The 18987-nt window shown below is 45.9% G+C and overlaps 1 protein-coding gene across 1 annotated transcript in view; it reads right to left on the bottom strand.

Annotated features, from left to right (window-relative positions):
* Window positions 1–18049, bottom strand: part of LOC306713306 (glutamate receptor ionotropic, delta-1-like) — a gene marked incomplete at both ends in the record, with an annotated part of 302522 nt that extends 284473 nt beyond the window's left edge. Inside the window, 2 exon segments of the mRNA XM_079182959.1 lie at window positions 6498–6653; window positions 17968–18049. Of these exon segments, the coding sequence (XP_079039085.1) occupies window positions 6498–6653; window positions 17968–18049 (238 nt within the window).
* Window positions 18050–18987: the final 938 nt, after the last annotated feature.

Below are 18987 nucleotides of genomic sequence, written 5' to 3'. Positions count from 1 at the left end.
CATCGTCTAACATCGGCTTCTCTGTTTATTCTCAACGAGGAGGACGATACCGATCATTTAGATCCATCACAGGATACATTCATATCAAGATCTAAAATAACAATGACTCCTCGTTATAAACAATAGTGACGTCAGCGCTGCTCCAACAGAGACACGATCTCTGAACTCCAACATGTTTCAATGCGTCACCAGCACGAACAAGACCGAGTCTACAACCATCGAAAACAAGTTCAAGTGGCTCCTACAGCAGCTGAGCCGCTCAAACAGAGAGTGTGTGTGTGTGTGTGTGTGTGTGTGTGTGTGTGTGTGTGTGTGTGTGTGTGTGTGTGTGTGTGTGTGTGTGGGAGGCAGCAGTGAAGCAGAGCTCGGCCCGGGGCTTCGTCTCCGTGTCCTTGTGGATATCTTTCATCCTTCCTTATCTTGCTCTCTCCTTCCTCTCCATCTGAACACGTCCCTCTTTGGTGTAAATGTGTTTATTTTATTTATCAGCGCTGAAAGACACGTTGATCAGCCTTCCACACAGAGATATTCTAGAGTTAGTCGTTCACACAACAGAGTAGAACGGACACCGTTCTAATGTTTATGTGCACTGTTGCCGTTGTGACCGTTGCCTGTAAACTAAAGTTGCAGGTTGCAGACTCGTGGTTCGGTACTAAAGGCTAAAGTGGAGAAAATAAATAAGATCTTCATGCTTCATGCACAAACACTCTTGTCACAGCTAACTTCCACCGTGCTTTAATGCTGCTCTGGTTACAGCTGGTGGTCTGCAGCAGCACTGTGTCCAACAGAGGTTGCCAGTTCGATCCCCAGACTGGCCGAACACGTGTGTGTGAGACCGATCAGACTGTGGTTGAGGCTTCTGTGAGAACTGCTTTTAAAAGTACAATCAAAGTGTATTATTTCCATCATTAACACGCCACACTGACAGTATATGGGCCCTGGTTGGATCACTGACATCTCGCCGCAGCAGGAGATCAGAGAGAAGTGATTACCGGCTTCTGTCTGCAGCAGAAAACAGCAAAACATCAGAGCTGCTAGTCTGCAGCAACACAGATCACAGAGGCAATTGACAGTTCAGATTAGTGGCATTAGAGCGAGAACAAAGTCCTGTTTCTATTTCTTTTAAGATCCTTATCGAGGAGAAACGAGATGCAATCCACAGGAGAAGTTACAGCAGCAGCTGGAGCGCTTTGAGACGCCGCTTACATCATCCTTCAAGGGTCCGAGTGTGGAGAGAGAGAGCGCTGCTGGCTTCAGCTTTCAGCTCAGAAAATGACCAGAAAACACCATGTTTCCAGCTTTGGGACCATTTTTAAATAGTCATTATGTGCATAAACCAAATAAATTTGTGCTTCACAGCGTCACCAAGAAGAAGACGTCCAGTTTATTAATCAGACACAAAACGTTAACGTTGCACATTAAGTCAGCCGGATATCTGCAGGAGGCTGCTAGCTGTTTAGCATTAGCCTCCTAGCTGTTTGTTACCCTGTTCAGTCCATCTTATAAACACACACAAATCAAAACAATTAAAAACGATACACAATTTCACCCAGTGTCACTGATAACACACACACACACACACACTGAGTAGACCTCCCCCTCACCTGTCTCACCTGCTGCTGTAGGGCAGGTGACGCCAATTTGTCTGCTGGGATCCAACAGCAGGAGCTGTCACTCCAATAAATACAGACAGGCAGGAGAGAAACACACACACACACACACACACACACACACACACACACACACACACACACACACACACACACACACACACACACACACACACACACACACACACACACACACACACACACACACACACACACACACACACACACACACACAGAGTCTCAAGTTGTTCAGCATTTAACAGGCGTTCTAACTGTCATCCTCTCCGACAGTAGCCGAGATAAGAGATGAAAAATGTAAGCAGATCTCATTGTCTGACTGTGTGTGTGTGTGTGTGTGTGTGTGTGTGTGTGTGTGTGTGTGTGTGTGTGTGTGTGTGTGTGTGTGTGTGTGTGTGTCAGTATGACAACACATGCTGCATCTGAAAAAGCCTCCAAATAACAACCAGCAATTCTAAACGAATAATAAACCTGAAGAAGTCCTGATTTTAAATCCATGAAGAGGTTTTAATGAAACGTTCTTCGTTACATTAAAAGTTCATTTCATAATTTTACGTGCGACTTTGCAAACATTTGGCCGAATGATGAAGTTCAGAATCATTTCACAGCCCTCAAAACAGAACATCAAGAACCAAACCAGTGATAGAAATAACTATAAAGAGCGTTTAAAACACAAAGAAGGTCAGCAGGCAGAACATCTAAAGATTTAGAAGGAGAATTGGAGACGAAAACAAACTATATTGAAAGCAATGAAGAGATGTGGAGGACAGACTGAACAGAACGAGGGGAAGGACACAAAGACAGAAACACAAAAGGACGAAGAGAAAATGAAGAACATCACATTCCGTCACCGACTCATTTCTCCTCTAATTACACAGTAATGGAGCCGAGGCGGACGGGATCATAATAAGACAATTAGCCTGATTCTGTTTGAATTGAAAAGCCAATTAAAGAATTAGTGAGCAGTGTTGGGAAGTTCATCAGATTATATCCGTATTACTAGCCGGCGGGTCGGGGAGTCGTACCGTCGGCAGAGGAACACTAAACGGGACGTCTTCATTGAACATGGAGGGATCGGTGTTAAAGGGATTAGAGGACGAGGAGGAACAGCGCTCCGGCTGAGCCGCTGCTGTAAACTCCAGGCATGTAATCCGAGCGGATCGCTCTGACAGATGGCTGCAGTGAGATCTTTTGGGTTTCTTTGTTTGGAGACAGAGGGTTAGTGGAAGACAGTGGAAGTGTTGCTTTGAGAAGAAGGCGTGTGAGGAGCGTTGTTGTGAGCGGTGGAGAGAGAGAGCTGGTGGTTTGTTTTAGTCTTTTGACAGGAATGTATGTTCGTTCAATGATGCGTTCAAAACAACGCCGCCCTCCTGCTGGAGGAAGGACAACACAACGCCCCTCAAAGAAGTAGTTCCTGCTCGGAAACACGGAGCTAATCCAGTGAAACCTGTTCTGCATGTACACACATTGGTTACTGGACACCTCGCCATGCGGAGGGATCGAACCGTCGACCTGGTGATTAACGGACGACCCGCTCTACCACTGAGTCACAAGCTTAACAGCATCACTGCTGTGTGTGAGGCAGGATGAGTTCTCACCTGATATATATATATATATACACATAGTTCATACATTCATAGCTCTCAATAAAGTTAAATAAATTATTTATCAGATATTAAAATTGTCAGACTAAACGTTGTAGTCTTGAGTATCAAATCAATAAAGCAGCCAAGTGAGTCAGCTGTGAAAACACACTATAAAAAACTAAGCTCTATATAAATATGTGTGTGTATTTTATCCTTAGGTCACACACACACACACACATAAACACGGCAGGGTGTGAATCCCACTCTCATTACCCATAATCCACCACAGCCCAGGTTGTCAGTGGCTCTGAGGACCGAGGATCATGGAGCTCTGAGAAAAGGTCAGAGCGAGCAAGGAAGCAGCTGGACCGTAATCGACACACACACACACACTCACACACGCACACACACACACACGCACACACACACACACACACACACACACACACACACACACACACACACACACAATCACCACAATGTATCGATCACACAGTATTCCTCCTACTCACACAAACACACGCTCCCTTGTTTTTCTCTCAATCACTCTCATCTCATTCTAAAGTCATGGCACAAGACTAAGTCAAGCACAAAACAAGGTGTGTGTGTGTGTGTGTGTGTGTGTGTGTGTGTGTGTGTGTGTGTGTGTGTGTGTGTGTGTGTGTGTGTGTGTGTGTGCGTGTGTGAGACTGATGACTGGCTCTGTATTGGATGTGGGTGAACTTAGTTACACATGTTGCCACAACAAGGCTTCAATGACTTGAACACAGATAAACGATGACGTCACGAGAACCGATAACTGTGAACCGAGTCCACGCAGGACCTGACGGGCTGACGGTACTCGTGTTTCTACAGAACCGTGGGAACCGCGGCTCAGAGCTCGAGTGTAACGGCGTCCCGTCATCATGTTGAGCGCTGTAGCTGTTAGCCGTTAGCACCCGGTGGGGGCTGCACAGTCCTACTGGCTAAATAACGGAGCTAACGGCTAACGGATGCTGCATCGAGTTACATCATGATGCGTTCAAGCTCTATTCAGTAAAAATGAGTATTGGGTGAAAGGTATATTAAAATGTCATTGTGATGCGCTTAAAGAATCTTTTGTAAAATGTAGTTTTTGTCGAGAAACTTGAGGCTAATCATCAAAAACAGTGATTGAGTAGTTTATGTTGAAGAATATGGATTTATTTGTGGAATTTCACTGATAATAATAATATATAACAATATACAATATATAACAATAATATTTGTATATAACAATATATAACAATAACAATATATAACAATAATATTTGTGGAATTTCACTGATAATTGTATCGACTACAGAAACACGCCAGCGAGGGCAAACAAGAATGAAGGAAACCTGAATTTCAAGGCTTCTCATGTGAGATTGTAGTCGCGTAGCGCTGCTAATGAACAAACCCAGAGCTGTGTGTGTGTGTGTGTGTGTCTCCTCTCTTTAATCAATGCATTTTCTCCCACACACTTCCAGTAGTGCAGCTAATGAGGGTCTCTACGGGTTCGGTGTGCTCTAGATTTCTTTTTAACAACCATGACGAAGGTGTCAAAAGTCACACGCTATTGTCTCCGACAGGAGCCGCTCAGCAGAGTCACCGACAGAGTCAACATGCAATTATTGTCGTCTCTGTCAGACTCACGGAGGATTTCACTCTGAACTAACCTTGAACTGAACTCCTCTGAAGGCCGGAGCTGCAGCTTCCGAACACTCAGAATAACTACACCTGCATGTGTGACCCAAACGCATCGCGTGCTTTGGTTCAGAGCTAAACCAAAAAGAGGAAATGTGGTTTTATCTCCTTTACGTCGAGCTGTTATCAACACGTCTCCTGACTTCAGGGAGACGACCCGTCTTTCAAGCTGCAGTTCCACAAACAGAATGACAGGAACATAAAAGCTAAACATCGTGAAGACATTGTGACGTGATTCTGAGATATGAAGCTTTCAAATAAAACCCACAGTTTTACCCTCAAAAGCCAGAAACTGCTGAGTCACAGAAGGATTGACGGTGGAAAGGTGACTCGGCTGTTCTGCTGTAGTTCACGGTTATTTTTCATCAATACTAAATATATAAATACATTCCTGCTGAAGTCTTTGCATCAGAATAGCGCTGCTTCTCATCTTCTAGAAGCACATTAAAACTGGAGCAAAACTTTTTACCCAAAGATGTGAATCAACAGAGCGCTGCGTTCACGCTCCCGTTGCATTGCTGCTAATTAACAAATCTTTGCGTCATTAAAGGTTCTTCTTCACCTGAAGTCGATGGATTGTAGTTCTTCCCGTCTGCTCTACAGTTTATTGCTCTTCTACTCTGGAAGCCACTGCGGGGGGGCGAGCGCCCCGAAAGTGAGTATTATTCCATCAACTGTTCCTACCGATGAGTGGAGAATAACGTGGTCACGTGACGCGGTCGACCAGGTGGACGAGGCTTTGTATAGTTTGTTCATCAGTACGAACAGAAATGTGTGAAAACGCCACAAAAATACAGAAAATGAAGCAACTTTTTCTCAAGATGAATCACATTTCAATCTGATATTTTGTCAACACGTCAACACGTTTTAACTCTCACCATTTTAAAGTCTTCATCATCACGACAATCACCAGACGACGGTGATCTTCAACACTCATTGTGATCAGCATCGTCACCACAATCATCCTCGTTACCTGTGACACTTTACCAGCATAACCTTCATCATCATCATCATCACTGTTGTATTTCTGGAGCCATCATGAACAGAAACACTTTCACTTTGCATCAGATGAGCTCGTTTCAGAGCTCAGAGGCCTACGAGCCTCTTTGTTGGCGATAACATGGAAAGTGACAGCTGGACTCAGAGCTCCCCCCCCCAGCTTCCTCTGCACAGAGGAAAACCAGGACCCGGAGAGAGAGAGAGAGAGAGAGAGAGAGAGAGAGAGAGCGAGAGAGAGAGAGAGAGAGAGTGAAAGAGAGAGCGAGAGCGAGAGAGAGAGAGAGAGAGAGCGAGAGCGAGCGGGAAGTGAGTGATGGAGTGTCTGCGATAGAGAGAATCAGTCTCAGAGGAAAGCGATAAGAAGGCGAAGGAGCGGCTCCGCGCCGCATCAAAGCCCGACGGCGTCCTCCGAGAGGAGGAACAGAGCGGGCAGCAGATCTGCCATCTAAACAGCATGTAAGGGGGTCGATGCCCGGGTCACTAGCTGTGAGGAAACCTCACACAGAGACAGAACCAGCGGAACCTGAAGATTAACAAGGCGAAGCAGATAACACACACATTCACACGGTGCCCCTACCTTCCTGCACCGCCTGGAACGGGTTGTTGGGCTCGATGAGCTTGATGGAGTGCGTGATCTTCTCGCTCTGCAGGACGTCATCGCTCAAGCTGAGGTCCGACACGGCGAGCTGGAACACCTCATCGTCCCGCACGGCGTTCTCCTCGAATATTGCACCTGGACAGGAGGTGGGGGGGGGGGGGGGGGGGGGGGATGGGAAAAATAAATAAGAAGAAGATCAGGACGACGGCCGGACGCTCGACACGAGTCGACTAACAGCAGCGGTGATGAGCATTTATGAAATATCTGACATATTATCAGCAGAACTATAACCGGCTCATCAACAGTAAATATCATCCTTATTACTACTGACTGACCCCGTTGAGCCACACGGGGAATAGAACCTGGAACCTGATGATCTGACATGAACTGAATGAACTGACATCACACCAGCGTCTCCCACGATGCACTCACTGAGTTCAGACTCACTCGTTGCTTTGGCAACAGCAGCATCCTGTGAGAGCCGGCGGGGTGAAGGTCCTCTCGCTGTGGTGGTTTACACAGGGAATCAAACTACAGACCCTCTGTTGAGCTCTAAAGAAAAGATCTCCATAGCAACATCGTCATCACGCTGAAATGAGACCAACGAGCCAGCAGCTCATTTCTACAACGTAGAGCAACACTCTCAGCCAGCGGCTCGTTACCTACGGCGACCACGTTTAAACAAGCGTCCACATGATGTCATCACGTGTTTGAGTGACACCTTTACACTCAAACGTGCGGCAGACTCCGATCACTTTTAGGTTTTGATCTCTTGGTGCCTCTTCAGACGTACAAGACATTTGGGATTAATATCAGTTATTTTATGGAACTACTGATGAAAACATCCTGATTGATCCACTGAAAATAAATCAAGGCAACTTTTTTTGCATCAAATAATTATGTAGAACGAGCAACGCTGGTTTTAAACGAACTACAACAAAATCACAACTTAAATAAATTGAGTTCATAGAACAACCAGCGTTATTTGTTCTACATAATAATTTGATAAAGTTACCCTCGTTTTGTTCCGTAGATCAAACAATGTTTTTCAGTGAAACATCATTTTATATCTTTGGTTAAAAATCAAAGGGATGAATATCTGCTCTGCTGGCTGCTGGACTGGCAGTGAGTCACAGCGTAACAACACAATGCGTGTTGTGTTTCCTTAAAGATTGGCAGAAACAGATCGTTGAAGAAAAAATGCACAAATCCAGAAATAAAAACATTTTCATTGTTAATCATCTGTAGTCGTGTTACATGAGCCACTTTATGTCTGATATTGATCGTCTCTCCTCGGTACTTGTGTGGATCCATTCTTCTCTTTTCTTTGACACACTAACACATCATGTATATTATATTATATATTATATTATATATTATATATTTAATCTGCCTCTCAGTGATCAGCTGACTCAGTAACAACACGTCCTGTGTATCCCTGTATAGGCCCTTCAGTCTGCTGTGGTGCTATGAAGAGAACCATAAAGAGACTATTTATGTTCTGATGTGTGAGATCACCTCACTGTCACCAGCTGTGCGCACACTAAAGAGACAAGAGAGCAGGTTCCACAGGAAACGGTCCACCGGAACTTCCTCACGTGTTTTAATGAGCAATCAATGAACAGCAGGTGCGTTCACGTGTTGAGATAATCAGCCATCATAATCTGGCCAAATGTCGTTAATTATCTTACATCAGCTTCAGTTTAGTGAACAGAAAGACAGATCTGTAAATATTCTTCTTATTTATGGAGTAAACGCGGACACCAACCTTCCACGTGACCTGTACCGGAGATCACCGGAGATCACCGGAGCAGCTGTGTCGGTGTCCTCGCGTCATTCAGACCACAACAGACACTTTAACCCAGCGCGAGCCCCGTTCCGCTGTGAGGAAGATGAGGGACATGTTCTTCCTCCACTGAAGGAAGGATTTTAGTTTCCAGAGCTGCACGTTACCGACAGAGAGAAGGGGGCGGGGCTTTATTGATCAGCTGATCAGCTGATCAGGTGACCGTCAGGCCCCTTCTAACCTCTTCATGCTGAACCAAAGAACCAGAATAAAACAGTTTAACAATTAAATATGTATACAATGAAGTAATAATATGATAATCCAGGAGACGATGTGTATAAACTCCTCTTTCATCACCGACACAATGAATCCATCATTATCCGTTTTATGTCGGGCTTATATTGATACGCATACTTTTCAAAGTCAAACATGACGTGCAGAGCTGATCTGATCGGGTTAGAGGTCAGAGGTCAGAGGAGCAGCTTGTGTCTGGCTGCTTGCAGACTTGTTTGGGGAAACAATAGATGACAGGATGAGGGATGTTGGGCTCCTTCACCCCGTAGCTTTAGGATTTAAATGGCGGTTTAAACGCTGCCTGTAGATTTGCATTTGACACACTGAAGGTTGCAGACAGTACCCGGTGCTGGTGCTAACGGAGCTGCAGGCGAACTGTAATTAAGAAAGCTTGACATTTTACTGCGTGTGCTGAAGTTGGTACTTGTGAGAAGAAGGTGGTTTAATGGGGCCCTTAGCTCATTCTGGTCCCAGGGCCACACTGCAGGTTAAAGGGGCCGAGAGCGTCCGACAATCGTTGTTACTGAGAACTGTCACTGTAAGTATGGAAGGAAAGGAAAGACCAGTTTAAGGAAAGGATAGAAGGACTCTACTCCACCTCCTCCTGAGCTCCGTTCTGTTGAAGCTACGCCCAGTTTCTCTTTGTGTTTATTCCTCACACACCGTTAAACATATGACCTCCTGAAACATCACATCTGCTGATGAAGGTCATGTGATGTGATCAAAAGGGAGCTGATGTGGGCTCAGGATCAAACCCCCGGGGTTCTTATATCCTCAGAGAATCAGAGAATCCAATCGCAAAAAAAACAATGTTCTCACTTGCAGAAAGATTTGTTTCATTTTTTCTGTCTCTAAGATTCCTGCCTTCACCTCAACATGATGGAGGAGAATGAGAGATGAGTCTGGTGCTCATGAGCTGCTGAAGATAGAAGGAAGCTGTTTCTGGACGTGGAAATAAACCTGAACACATGCAACGACAGACGCCACGAGGAGTGAAGGAGGAGAAGAACCTTTAAAACTCGCACAGCATCATTTATTGCATTTGTTCTTGTGTTTTCACCTTTAGCATCAGGAAGCATTCCGTGACATTTTAGCATTTAAATTGCACTTTATTCAAACATTTTCTATGCATACGCTCGCAGACCGTAAGGCCAGATTATTGAATTTCCGCCTGAGCTGAATCGTTAATAAATGCCACAGAAACGGAGGAAACCCGTTCTGAGCTGGAGGACGGACGTGTGATGTGTGTGTATGGGGGGGGGGGGGGCTTCACAGCAGCCGGTAGCCAAATGCAATCTATTTGCCACTGATGCAAAAAAACAATGTGTTGTAGCTGGTAAATCTGTCAGGCCTCCTCCTCCTCCTCCTCTCCTCTCCCCTCCTCCTCCTCCTCTCCTCCTCTTCCTCCTCCCCCCTCCTCCTCCTCCTCCTCCTCCTCCTGTCTGGCAGGTGATCAAGCAGCATTGTGGGGCTTTGGGACCCAAAGCTGTGATCTGCGACCACAGACTCTGCTTCTCGCTGGACGCTGAGGCTCTCATTGGCTGACAGCGTTCTCAGACTGTTTTAGAAGCTCCGCCTTTATTTCTTGTTTTTCTGAATGTGAGGAGATTTGGCCGATTTGATTTGGAACAAACTTTGGTTCCTTTGTGTGTTTTGTGTGTTTAAACGTCTCAGAGCACAATGAAAAGGTTTCATTACAACTTTCTGGGGAAACAATCTCAGAATAACCCGGACGTTGATTCTGGGAAGAAAAGATGTTTTTAATAATAATATGCCGTCGACTTCTACTGTGTTCACTCAGAGAAGACACACGAGTTAAAGGAGACTTCTGATCATCTCAAGGTTCATACAACAGGTTTACATGCTAATGTTCAAAACACACATTCTATTCTATATATAAGTCTATATATATATATATATACATATATATATATATATATATACATATATATATATATAAGTCTATATATATATATACATATATATATATATATATATATATATATATATATAGCACCCTGTATGTGCCAGTATTATTACTGTATTGAATTTTGTAGCTGGTGGAGAAAGAGTTGACTTTAACGTGTTCTACTGTTGGATAGTTTCATCCCCATCCCCTGTGTGTGTGTGTGTGTGTGTGTGTGTGTGTGTGTGTGTGTGTGTGTTTATGAGAGTGTGAAGATTGTTTCTAATAAATAATGTTGCAGTGAGGAGGCTGATATAACATTCAGCTCTTCTGTCGCTCTTATACTCACTGATTCATTATCTTGTGTTTGCATCGTTATTTACCAAAGTCAATGTTAAATCAATCCTCGATACTTCATCTCATGAAGGTTTAAAGTAATGAAAGCGTCACAGCATCCTGTTTAAAGCGCCTCTCAGCACCACGGACAGAGACAAACTCTACTCCACAGATGTGAGTTGCTGACTTAACCCCAATATTATTATATATGATTTACATTTCTGACAGAAACGTGCTGTGCTGTTGGAAAGACGGACGCTGAGCCACACTTCGTCCCGTGGGAAGGAAAAGCCATGAAAGAGACTGTCAGTCTCCTCTACAGAGGACACAAACATCTACCGTTCATAGAGCGGCTCTACAGGCCGACAGAGACGGACTTTACTCTCTGAGAGAAACGTAGAACAAATCTGACTTCCAGCCTCCTTCACACTCCGTTTAATCGACCGAAACGGTCAATATGGGAAAACACAGTCGGTCCACTTTAGCGTACTCTCCTTCTTCCTCTCATCACGAACGGGAACATCCGTTCCTGTTAAGGGAAGAATCAGCGGGAATATAAACGCCGTGATTCCTCTTTTCTGACAATCAGAGGAAATGAAAACACATGCTGCAAATCACTGCAGCAGTTTTAAAGTTGTCTTTACATTTAATTTTACTCCGACACTGAAGAAGTATCTCTGTCCTGAGAGAGAGAGAGAGAGAGGGAGGGAGAGAGAGAGGGAGGGAGAGAGGGAGACAGAGGGAGGGAGAGAGACAGAGGGAGAGACAGAGAGAGAGAGAGAGAGAGACAGAGTGAGAGAGAGGGAGAGAGAGAGAGAGACAGAGTGAGAGAGAGAGGGAGGGAGAGAGAGAGACAGAGAGTGAGAGAGAGAGAGGGAGAGAGAGAGAGAGAGAGAGGACAGTAGTTATCGATTGAGACATCCTAGAAATGTCTCTTGGGACGTTCGAGGCATCTAATGATAGAATACATCATTCCCAGTCTGGCTCCGGACCCGTGACATTTTATTTGGGACAAATTAAATATCAGAATCTCCGTCATGAAGGAGGTTCACGTGGGTTAAGGTGAATGTCGGCCAATCAGGGTGAGGTATTGTGAGGAATGTTCCTGAGCCAGAGGGGATTTAAAACCTTAATGTGGAGCTTTAAGACGATGAGAAACACAACAACAACAAGATGTATAACGTCCAGGATGTTGAACGACGTGTCCAAGAGGAGCGCGAGGCATCATGAGGGTCTGAGCCCCCCGTGGTCTGCTGCAGAACAATGTGTCCCCTCGATATGAACACAACATGCTTCCACACCGTCAGCTGAACTCCATCCTCAGACTTCTCATCACACGCTTTCACACAGAAGAGGTGAGATGCTGAGCTGCGCTCTCCTTCTGTCACACAGCCAATCATCACCATCAGACATAAACTACATGCAAATGAAAAGTGCATCAGCAGAGATTACCTACCCGGCCGGCCGCTTTGGCACGTCTAACCATCAATTATGTACAAGACTCATTCTGCTCTGGAGGTAATATGATGGATATTAAGATCCATGGAGCCGCTGCTGCTGTCAGGCTGTTAAACATTAGCATCCAGCAGCATCTAATTCACACAATCTAACTTGAGGAAACTTTTCAATTAAAACAGGAGCAAAGTGAAAAACAACACAAACCTAATCCCACTTGTGTAGACTGTGAATGTGCTGCTCTGTGTTCAGCCTCAGTGTCTCATGGGAAACACACCAGTAATCAGACCAAACCTGCAGCACGTCCTGGCTGGAGTTTGCAACTTACTGTAAAATTCTTTAACATATTTCTGCCAACAGTTAGCCAATCAGGAAAGAGCACGTGGACATGTGACAGCAGTGAACATCACTTTAGCCATGAAACATCCCAACAGAGCGTCACAGTTTCAATCACGTCTTCTCTTGGCTTTTTGAAAGAAAACCAAATATAATAAAAGTCATTAGAGTCTTTCTGCAGAGAGATGAACTCAGTTTGATGCTAAAGAGGAAACTCGTCAGTGACTGCAGGCTATTTGAGGCTTCAGTGTTTGTCGCCTAAAAAACATCAAAATACAAAACATGATGTAAAAAAGGTTCATGAAAGAGTCCAACCCACACAACGTCTACCGTTAATGATGGGCTCACAACAGCATCAAAACTAATGAATAAACACAACATTCATCCAAGTTAAGCCAAGTCACTAACTAACCTGTGTCCAGATCTCACTGAATAATGTTCTAAAGCCAGGACTAGACTTAGTCCTAGTCTGGAAAAGAAGAGTTTAAATCTCAGGTTTCAGAGGCTTCATTCAGACGATAGCATCAGTGCTGTTTCCATGAATACATTTAAAGGTTCGATCCTGTTCCTCTGGACACACAGACTCTCTGTCTCTACTGTTGGTGGAACACTCTGCTGCACCTTTATTCAATCCAGCCTCTGTGCTGCAGCATTATGTGAGAGAGATGGCTTTGCTGCTCTGTGTGTGTGTGTGTGTGTGTGTGTGTGCAGGTGGTGGAGGTAAACGGCTAAGCCTTCACTGGGGCAGAGCGGGAAGCCTTTTGCGTTGTTCCCTAACTGGGTTAGTTTATCTTATTTAGCGGCGGGCCAGAAGAGGCCGCAGCTGTTCATTTGGCTTCGCCAGCCTCCACAGATTGGATTCCTGCAGTTCGAGAAAAAGAAAAACGGCCACGGAGAAGCAGAGCTCCGCTTTCTGCTGGCCAGCTATACATCATCCCCCGTCAGCTGCCTGGCTCATGGGGCGGGGTAATCTTATGAAAAGTGACTTGTTATCCGCTCGGCCTGAGGGGCGTTTAGAGGACCTTCAGATCTGGAAAACAGCCCACAGGGGATAGGAAGAGCTACAACCCAAGTCCGGTTCCTGAAGCCTGATACCAGCACGCTCTACGGTCCTTTTAACTTTTAAATGAGAAACTTTATTACTGAATATATTTTGCCTCTAATGTCTAAAACTCTCCACTGAAACCAGACTGATAAAATGAGTTCCGTAAAGCTGCAGCATCAAGACTTTTTACTTAAACACTGAATTACAAAGACTGAAATGTAAACAGCCTCAAAATCTGGATAAAACCGTCTCCGTGTTAAAGGACACAGGTACAATGATCACAGACTGACAGAAGCTAAGAGGAGAAGAGGAAAAGAGGAAAAGAGGAAAAGAAGCGGAGACAAAGAGCGTTTCCATTCACACACTGCAGACTGTAACGTCCCTGCATGCTGAAGGTGTTGGATGGAGTTGATGGAGTCAGAGCTCTGTACAGACCGGTCGAGTTCTTTCACACCAAACTGGAACAAATCATTTCTTTGTGCAGCAGCAGCATCACGTTGGAGCAGCAAAGAAACCACAAAGTTGGAAGCTCACTGTTGAAGCATAAAGATTTCCATTCAGTGTAACTGAAACATGAAGGAGATATTTTCTGGTTGTTTCCGATGCGTCAGCAGCACGTCTATTGATTGAGCTCCATCAAGGACACATTTCTGTCATGTTTTCTAAAAACAGCAGTTTGATTTCAGCTCAACTCATCTGTTCTGTGACTTATCGTTCTGCAGGAGCTTCTGTTCACAACCCGGTGTTTGTCTGCTTTGTTCCCCCGAGAGCATCCGTCAGGTCCAGAGTGGACCTCACTGATATCTGATACTTCATTAAAGGCCAAAACCGGACCTGAGACCCGCTCCCTCCCTCCTGGTCCTGACCTTCAACCAGACAAAGTGGCGTTCCTCGACCACTGGTCTTCTTTAAAAGTCACAAGCAAATCATTGCAGCAGCTGTTTTCACTGATTTGTGCACATCCAACCAGAGAACGTGGGGCGGGACTAATTAGAGGAACCAGCTGCTGCTGTGATTAAAACCTGCAGACTCTCGAACCTCCACAGCGCAGAACAAACGCAGCAAGTGGGTCAGAGGTTAAAGCAGGTCGAGTGAAGGTCCAAGTCCTCTGTATCAGCTCTTTTACAGACACACCCGCGGCCTGCCACTTATCCTCCACAGGGAGCAGAAGAGAGAGAGGGACAAACAAACCGGGATATGTCACCGGCGATAAAGCCGCGCGGCCGGACGAGACAGATGCTCGGCTAGGGTTTGGAACACTGTCACATCTGATCTGGGCGACGCGTCGCGCTGCCAAGTCAGTCAGAGTCTGTCTGTCGGTTGAGGAGAACAACGAAGGCCCTACATGCAACCAGCCAACCACAGATCAGCCATGAGGGGGGGGGGGGGCAGTTCAGGGTTTATAGTGTTTGTATCGAAATCGACTTTTACTGTACGCTCATGCCGCAATATTTTGTTCATTCTAACGTACGAAAACACAACACTTCTTATTTTCAGGTGATTATAGAGAAAACATACTTCTTATATTCCGTTTCTGCCAGTAGACACCTCCCAAAGGCTCCGCTGTACCTTTCAACAAAGATTGCCGTTATAAACTAACTCGTTACCAGATTTACTGTGAAAACAATCAAATGTATCATTGAAGCCTGTGATGCTTCTTAAAACGTAATCCTGAAGAGTTCAGACATCTGTTCTTTGGTTCTCAGCTGTCTCACAGGTTTTAGGACACGGCTGGCTGAAGACGTTCCACGAGAAGTCTACGAGATCACAAGATGATAAATGAGAAAGTAACTTTAGATCATTGCGTGCATCTTTTGAGAAACTGGATATTTTCACCCATTCAGTCCTAAAATTGGGTAAATCTGAGAAGCAAACATTCTCCTTGGTTGAACGTGGTTGAACGTCTCACCACAGCGATGTCCTCTAACAATGTTGATCTCATGAAGAAAAGTCAATTAGCAGATAATAAAATGTCCACATCGTAGGGTTCATGATGTTAAAAGAATTCAAAAGAAATGATGTTGATTTGTATGACTGGAGCTGCTTGTTCTTGTGAAGTACTGGATACTTTAGCCTCGATGGACCTTTAGAAATCCATCAAATCAAACAAGTTTTCATATTTATGTTATTATATGGAAACTCTTCATCTTCAACTCTCCGGTCAAGAGCCGAATGTTACGGGATGAACACTGACTCACGTGGTTCAACACTTCTCTTCATGTTTGTGCTTCGACTGAACGAGCACTGAGCTCCTCGAGTAAAGACAATCCTTCAGCCTCTCATGAGAGCCTTGTTGGAGCCGCCAACAGATCAATCGTTTCATATCAATTGACACGGATGAGATGCGTTTCAAAGATGCGTCACAAGATGTGTTGATGAGCAGAAAAAAACCAAGTTCAGTCATCAGAGTTGCATGAAACTAATACATCCACCGGATTTCCATTAATATATGTTAACATGCACCACACTACCTCTTCTCCTCCGCAGCATAAATCAGCTGAGATTATTCTTTATTTATTGAGCTCTTTATGGTCCCGTACCAGTGTGGTCCCACGCTCACGTCTGGTCTCACTATTTGGCATCAACCTCCCTCATTTGTTGTATTCACTGTTCTGTGCTCTGGATAATCCCGTATCACCGCTCTCTCCCGTGTCTCCTTGTGCGATAAAAACCCAGATCTTTCTCCGGAGGGACAGTAAAGTATCCGTCCATCTGTCCATCCATCCCTCTGCTCTATTCTACAAATACAGATTCTGAAGTTGTAGAATGTCTCTCCTCTTCCCAGTGAGTGTCTGTGCACCAATAAAGATAGTTCTGTAATGAGACGCCCACCATGAAGGAAAGAGGGGAAACCTCATCTCCCATATTAATTACTTCCATAAACTATCAGCACATTCTCTTGTTCATATTTCATGTTTGCATGATGTTGATCAAACATTCACTGACATATTATCATGATGGAGATGCAGCGTCATGTCACTGGATCTGTGGAGTAGGAAGTGTATTCTTAGATGAATGGCTCTGACTCTCCCCATCCTCCCACCCTATCTGCTTCCCCCCCGGACACACACACACACACACACACACACACACACACACACACACACACACACACACACACACACACACGGCCACCGCTGCCACAGGCCGGGTTTGATGGTCTGAGCTGCAGCAGAGATCTGAAATATCAAACCGCATAACTATTGTTTTTACTTCCTCCTTTTGCAAACTGAACGTCTCTCTTCCAAACTGAGGGCGGCCGCTTTGCCGCAGCCAATCATCTCAGGGGGGAGAGGAGCCGCTAATTGGAATCAATGCAAATTGGAGAGTTCATATGAAACGTGCGTGCTGCTGCGAGTGTGAGATCAGTCAGTGGGGTCTCATCGTCTCTACGCTTCTCCCAAAACCCCCTCCCATCCTCGTGTATTCTCCATCAACTCCTGCTTTCAATGAAAAAAAAGTGACTTCACCAACATTTCAGGAGGATGAATGATGAATAAAGGGGCAGACACGAGCAGAAAGCAGCGCTCGCCAACCAGCTTTTGGTTTTCACCGTTGTGTCAAAGCCCAAACAGTCGGCGTTTGTCCCCTTTGTCATCTCCTCCCCTGGAAGAGTTGATTAACATTTCACTCACGTCCAATTCAAAGTTCAGGCTTATAGATGAGGGGAGGTGAGGGGGAGAGGGGTGGAGGAATTGGAGGAGGAGGGAGGGTGGGAGGGAGGGAGGGAGGGAGGAGGATGGATGGACGAGGCAAAACCCTCCAAACACACCATGTCGGGCCAGTTCCTCCTGCCAGCCTCAGGTTTTCTGCATGTGAATGTGAATAATGCATCGACATGAGCTCTCTCTGAGTATGGATGGATGGATGGATGGATGGATGGATGGATGGATGGATGGATGGATGGATGGATGGATGGAGGGATGGTGCGGTGCAACACTTTGCGGGCACTTCAAGCTGCGCTGCGTGCGTCTGAGCCTGGATGCAACAGCCTCCTTCCTTTCCTTCCTAAACATTATGCCGGCACGGAACGGAATGATAATTAGATTTGAGGTCGGAGGGGAATGTATGCACGGAAACTGTAATATTCAAATTACCTCAACTTAAACACCACTAATCTGTCCGCATTTCACAAACCCACCAGTAACCTGATCTCATGCTCACATTCTGTTTAGCCGTTCCTGCACGCAGCCACCAGCTCGTCTCTCCCTACGGCCAAACCCCCGCCCAGCCCCCCCCCCCCCCCACACACACACACACACACACAAAAAAGCCCCGGTCGGTGTCTTACCAATGTGAATGATGGAGTCGGCGCTCACTGTGTTGCATTGCAATATCCACAGGGAATGAAATAACAATGTCAGCATTTCCATCTCCAGTTTGAGCCAAAGAGGCGCATCCACGGATCCACCTCGCTGAATTGTGTTGTTTTTTTCCTCCAGTGATGAGCAAATCCAGAATAAGCGGCGGTGCGTAAAAGCGGCGGCAGCAGCGGCGGCGGCAGCGGCGGCGGCAGGGAAACTGTGTTGAGTGAAATCTCCACCGAATAGTAATAGAGAGCCAAATCCCAAAGATCAAACTGTTGGCCGGAGTCGAGAGGAAGAAGAAGGGTAGACAAATAAATAAATAGATGCTTCCAGGGCTCCGGAAAGAAACAGACCCGGGTGAGTGAGGAGGGAAGCGGGGACGGATGAGAGAAGACACCGGGGGTTTGTTTCAGAGGTTGAGATCCGCCAGGCGAGCAGCTCTGACTCTCTACCTCCGAGTCTGAGACATAACACACTGCAAACTGCGGAGGAGGAGGAGGACGGACTCTCTCTCTCTCTCTCTCTCTCTCTCTCTCTCTCTCTCTCTCTCTCTCCCTCTTCTCCCGCGACCCACGTGATTGCAGAGCCTCTATCTACGGCGCTGGAAGCCCGACCGGAGAAAAAGAGAGGCGAGGGATGGAGATAGAGAGAGAAGGGGGGATGGATGGGAGCCGGTGCGCGCACCGCGGAGGAGACGGGGTGAGAGGGAGCCAGACGCCGAGGTAGTCGCACCCCGGACGGAGAGTCGTTCGGTCGGTAGGTTTTGTGTTTTGTGACTTGGACACCGGAGAGCGGGGGAGGTCGTTGGTGCCGGTAATGAACTTGCGACAGCCCGACTTCACGTGCTCTCCGCACCGACTGAAGTTCGTTTATTCGGCGCAGACAGGAGGACCCGTTACCACCGCAGTGCCACGCTGCAATCTGCGTTATTCTGCTCGTGCTTGTGACTTCGGTATCCGTGCGTAAATTCAAGACATTGGTTTTGACCAGCTTATTTTTCCTTT

Source organism: Pholis gunnellus (genome assembly GCF_910591455.1).
Source record: "Pholis gunnellus genome assembly, chromosome: 21".
Taxonomy (NCBI): Eukaryota; Metazoa; Chordata; class Actinopteri; order Perciformes; family Pholidae; genus Pholis; species Pholis gunnellus.
The sequence above is the reverse complement of the archived record's forward strand: the minus strand, read 5'-3'. Positions and strand labels throughout refer to the sequence as shown.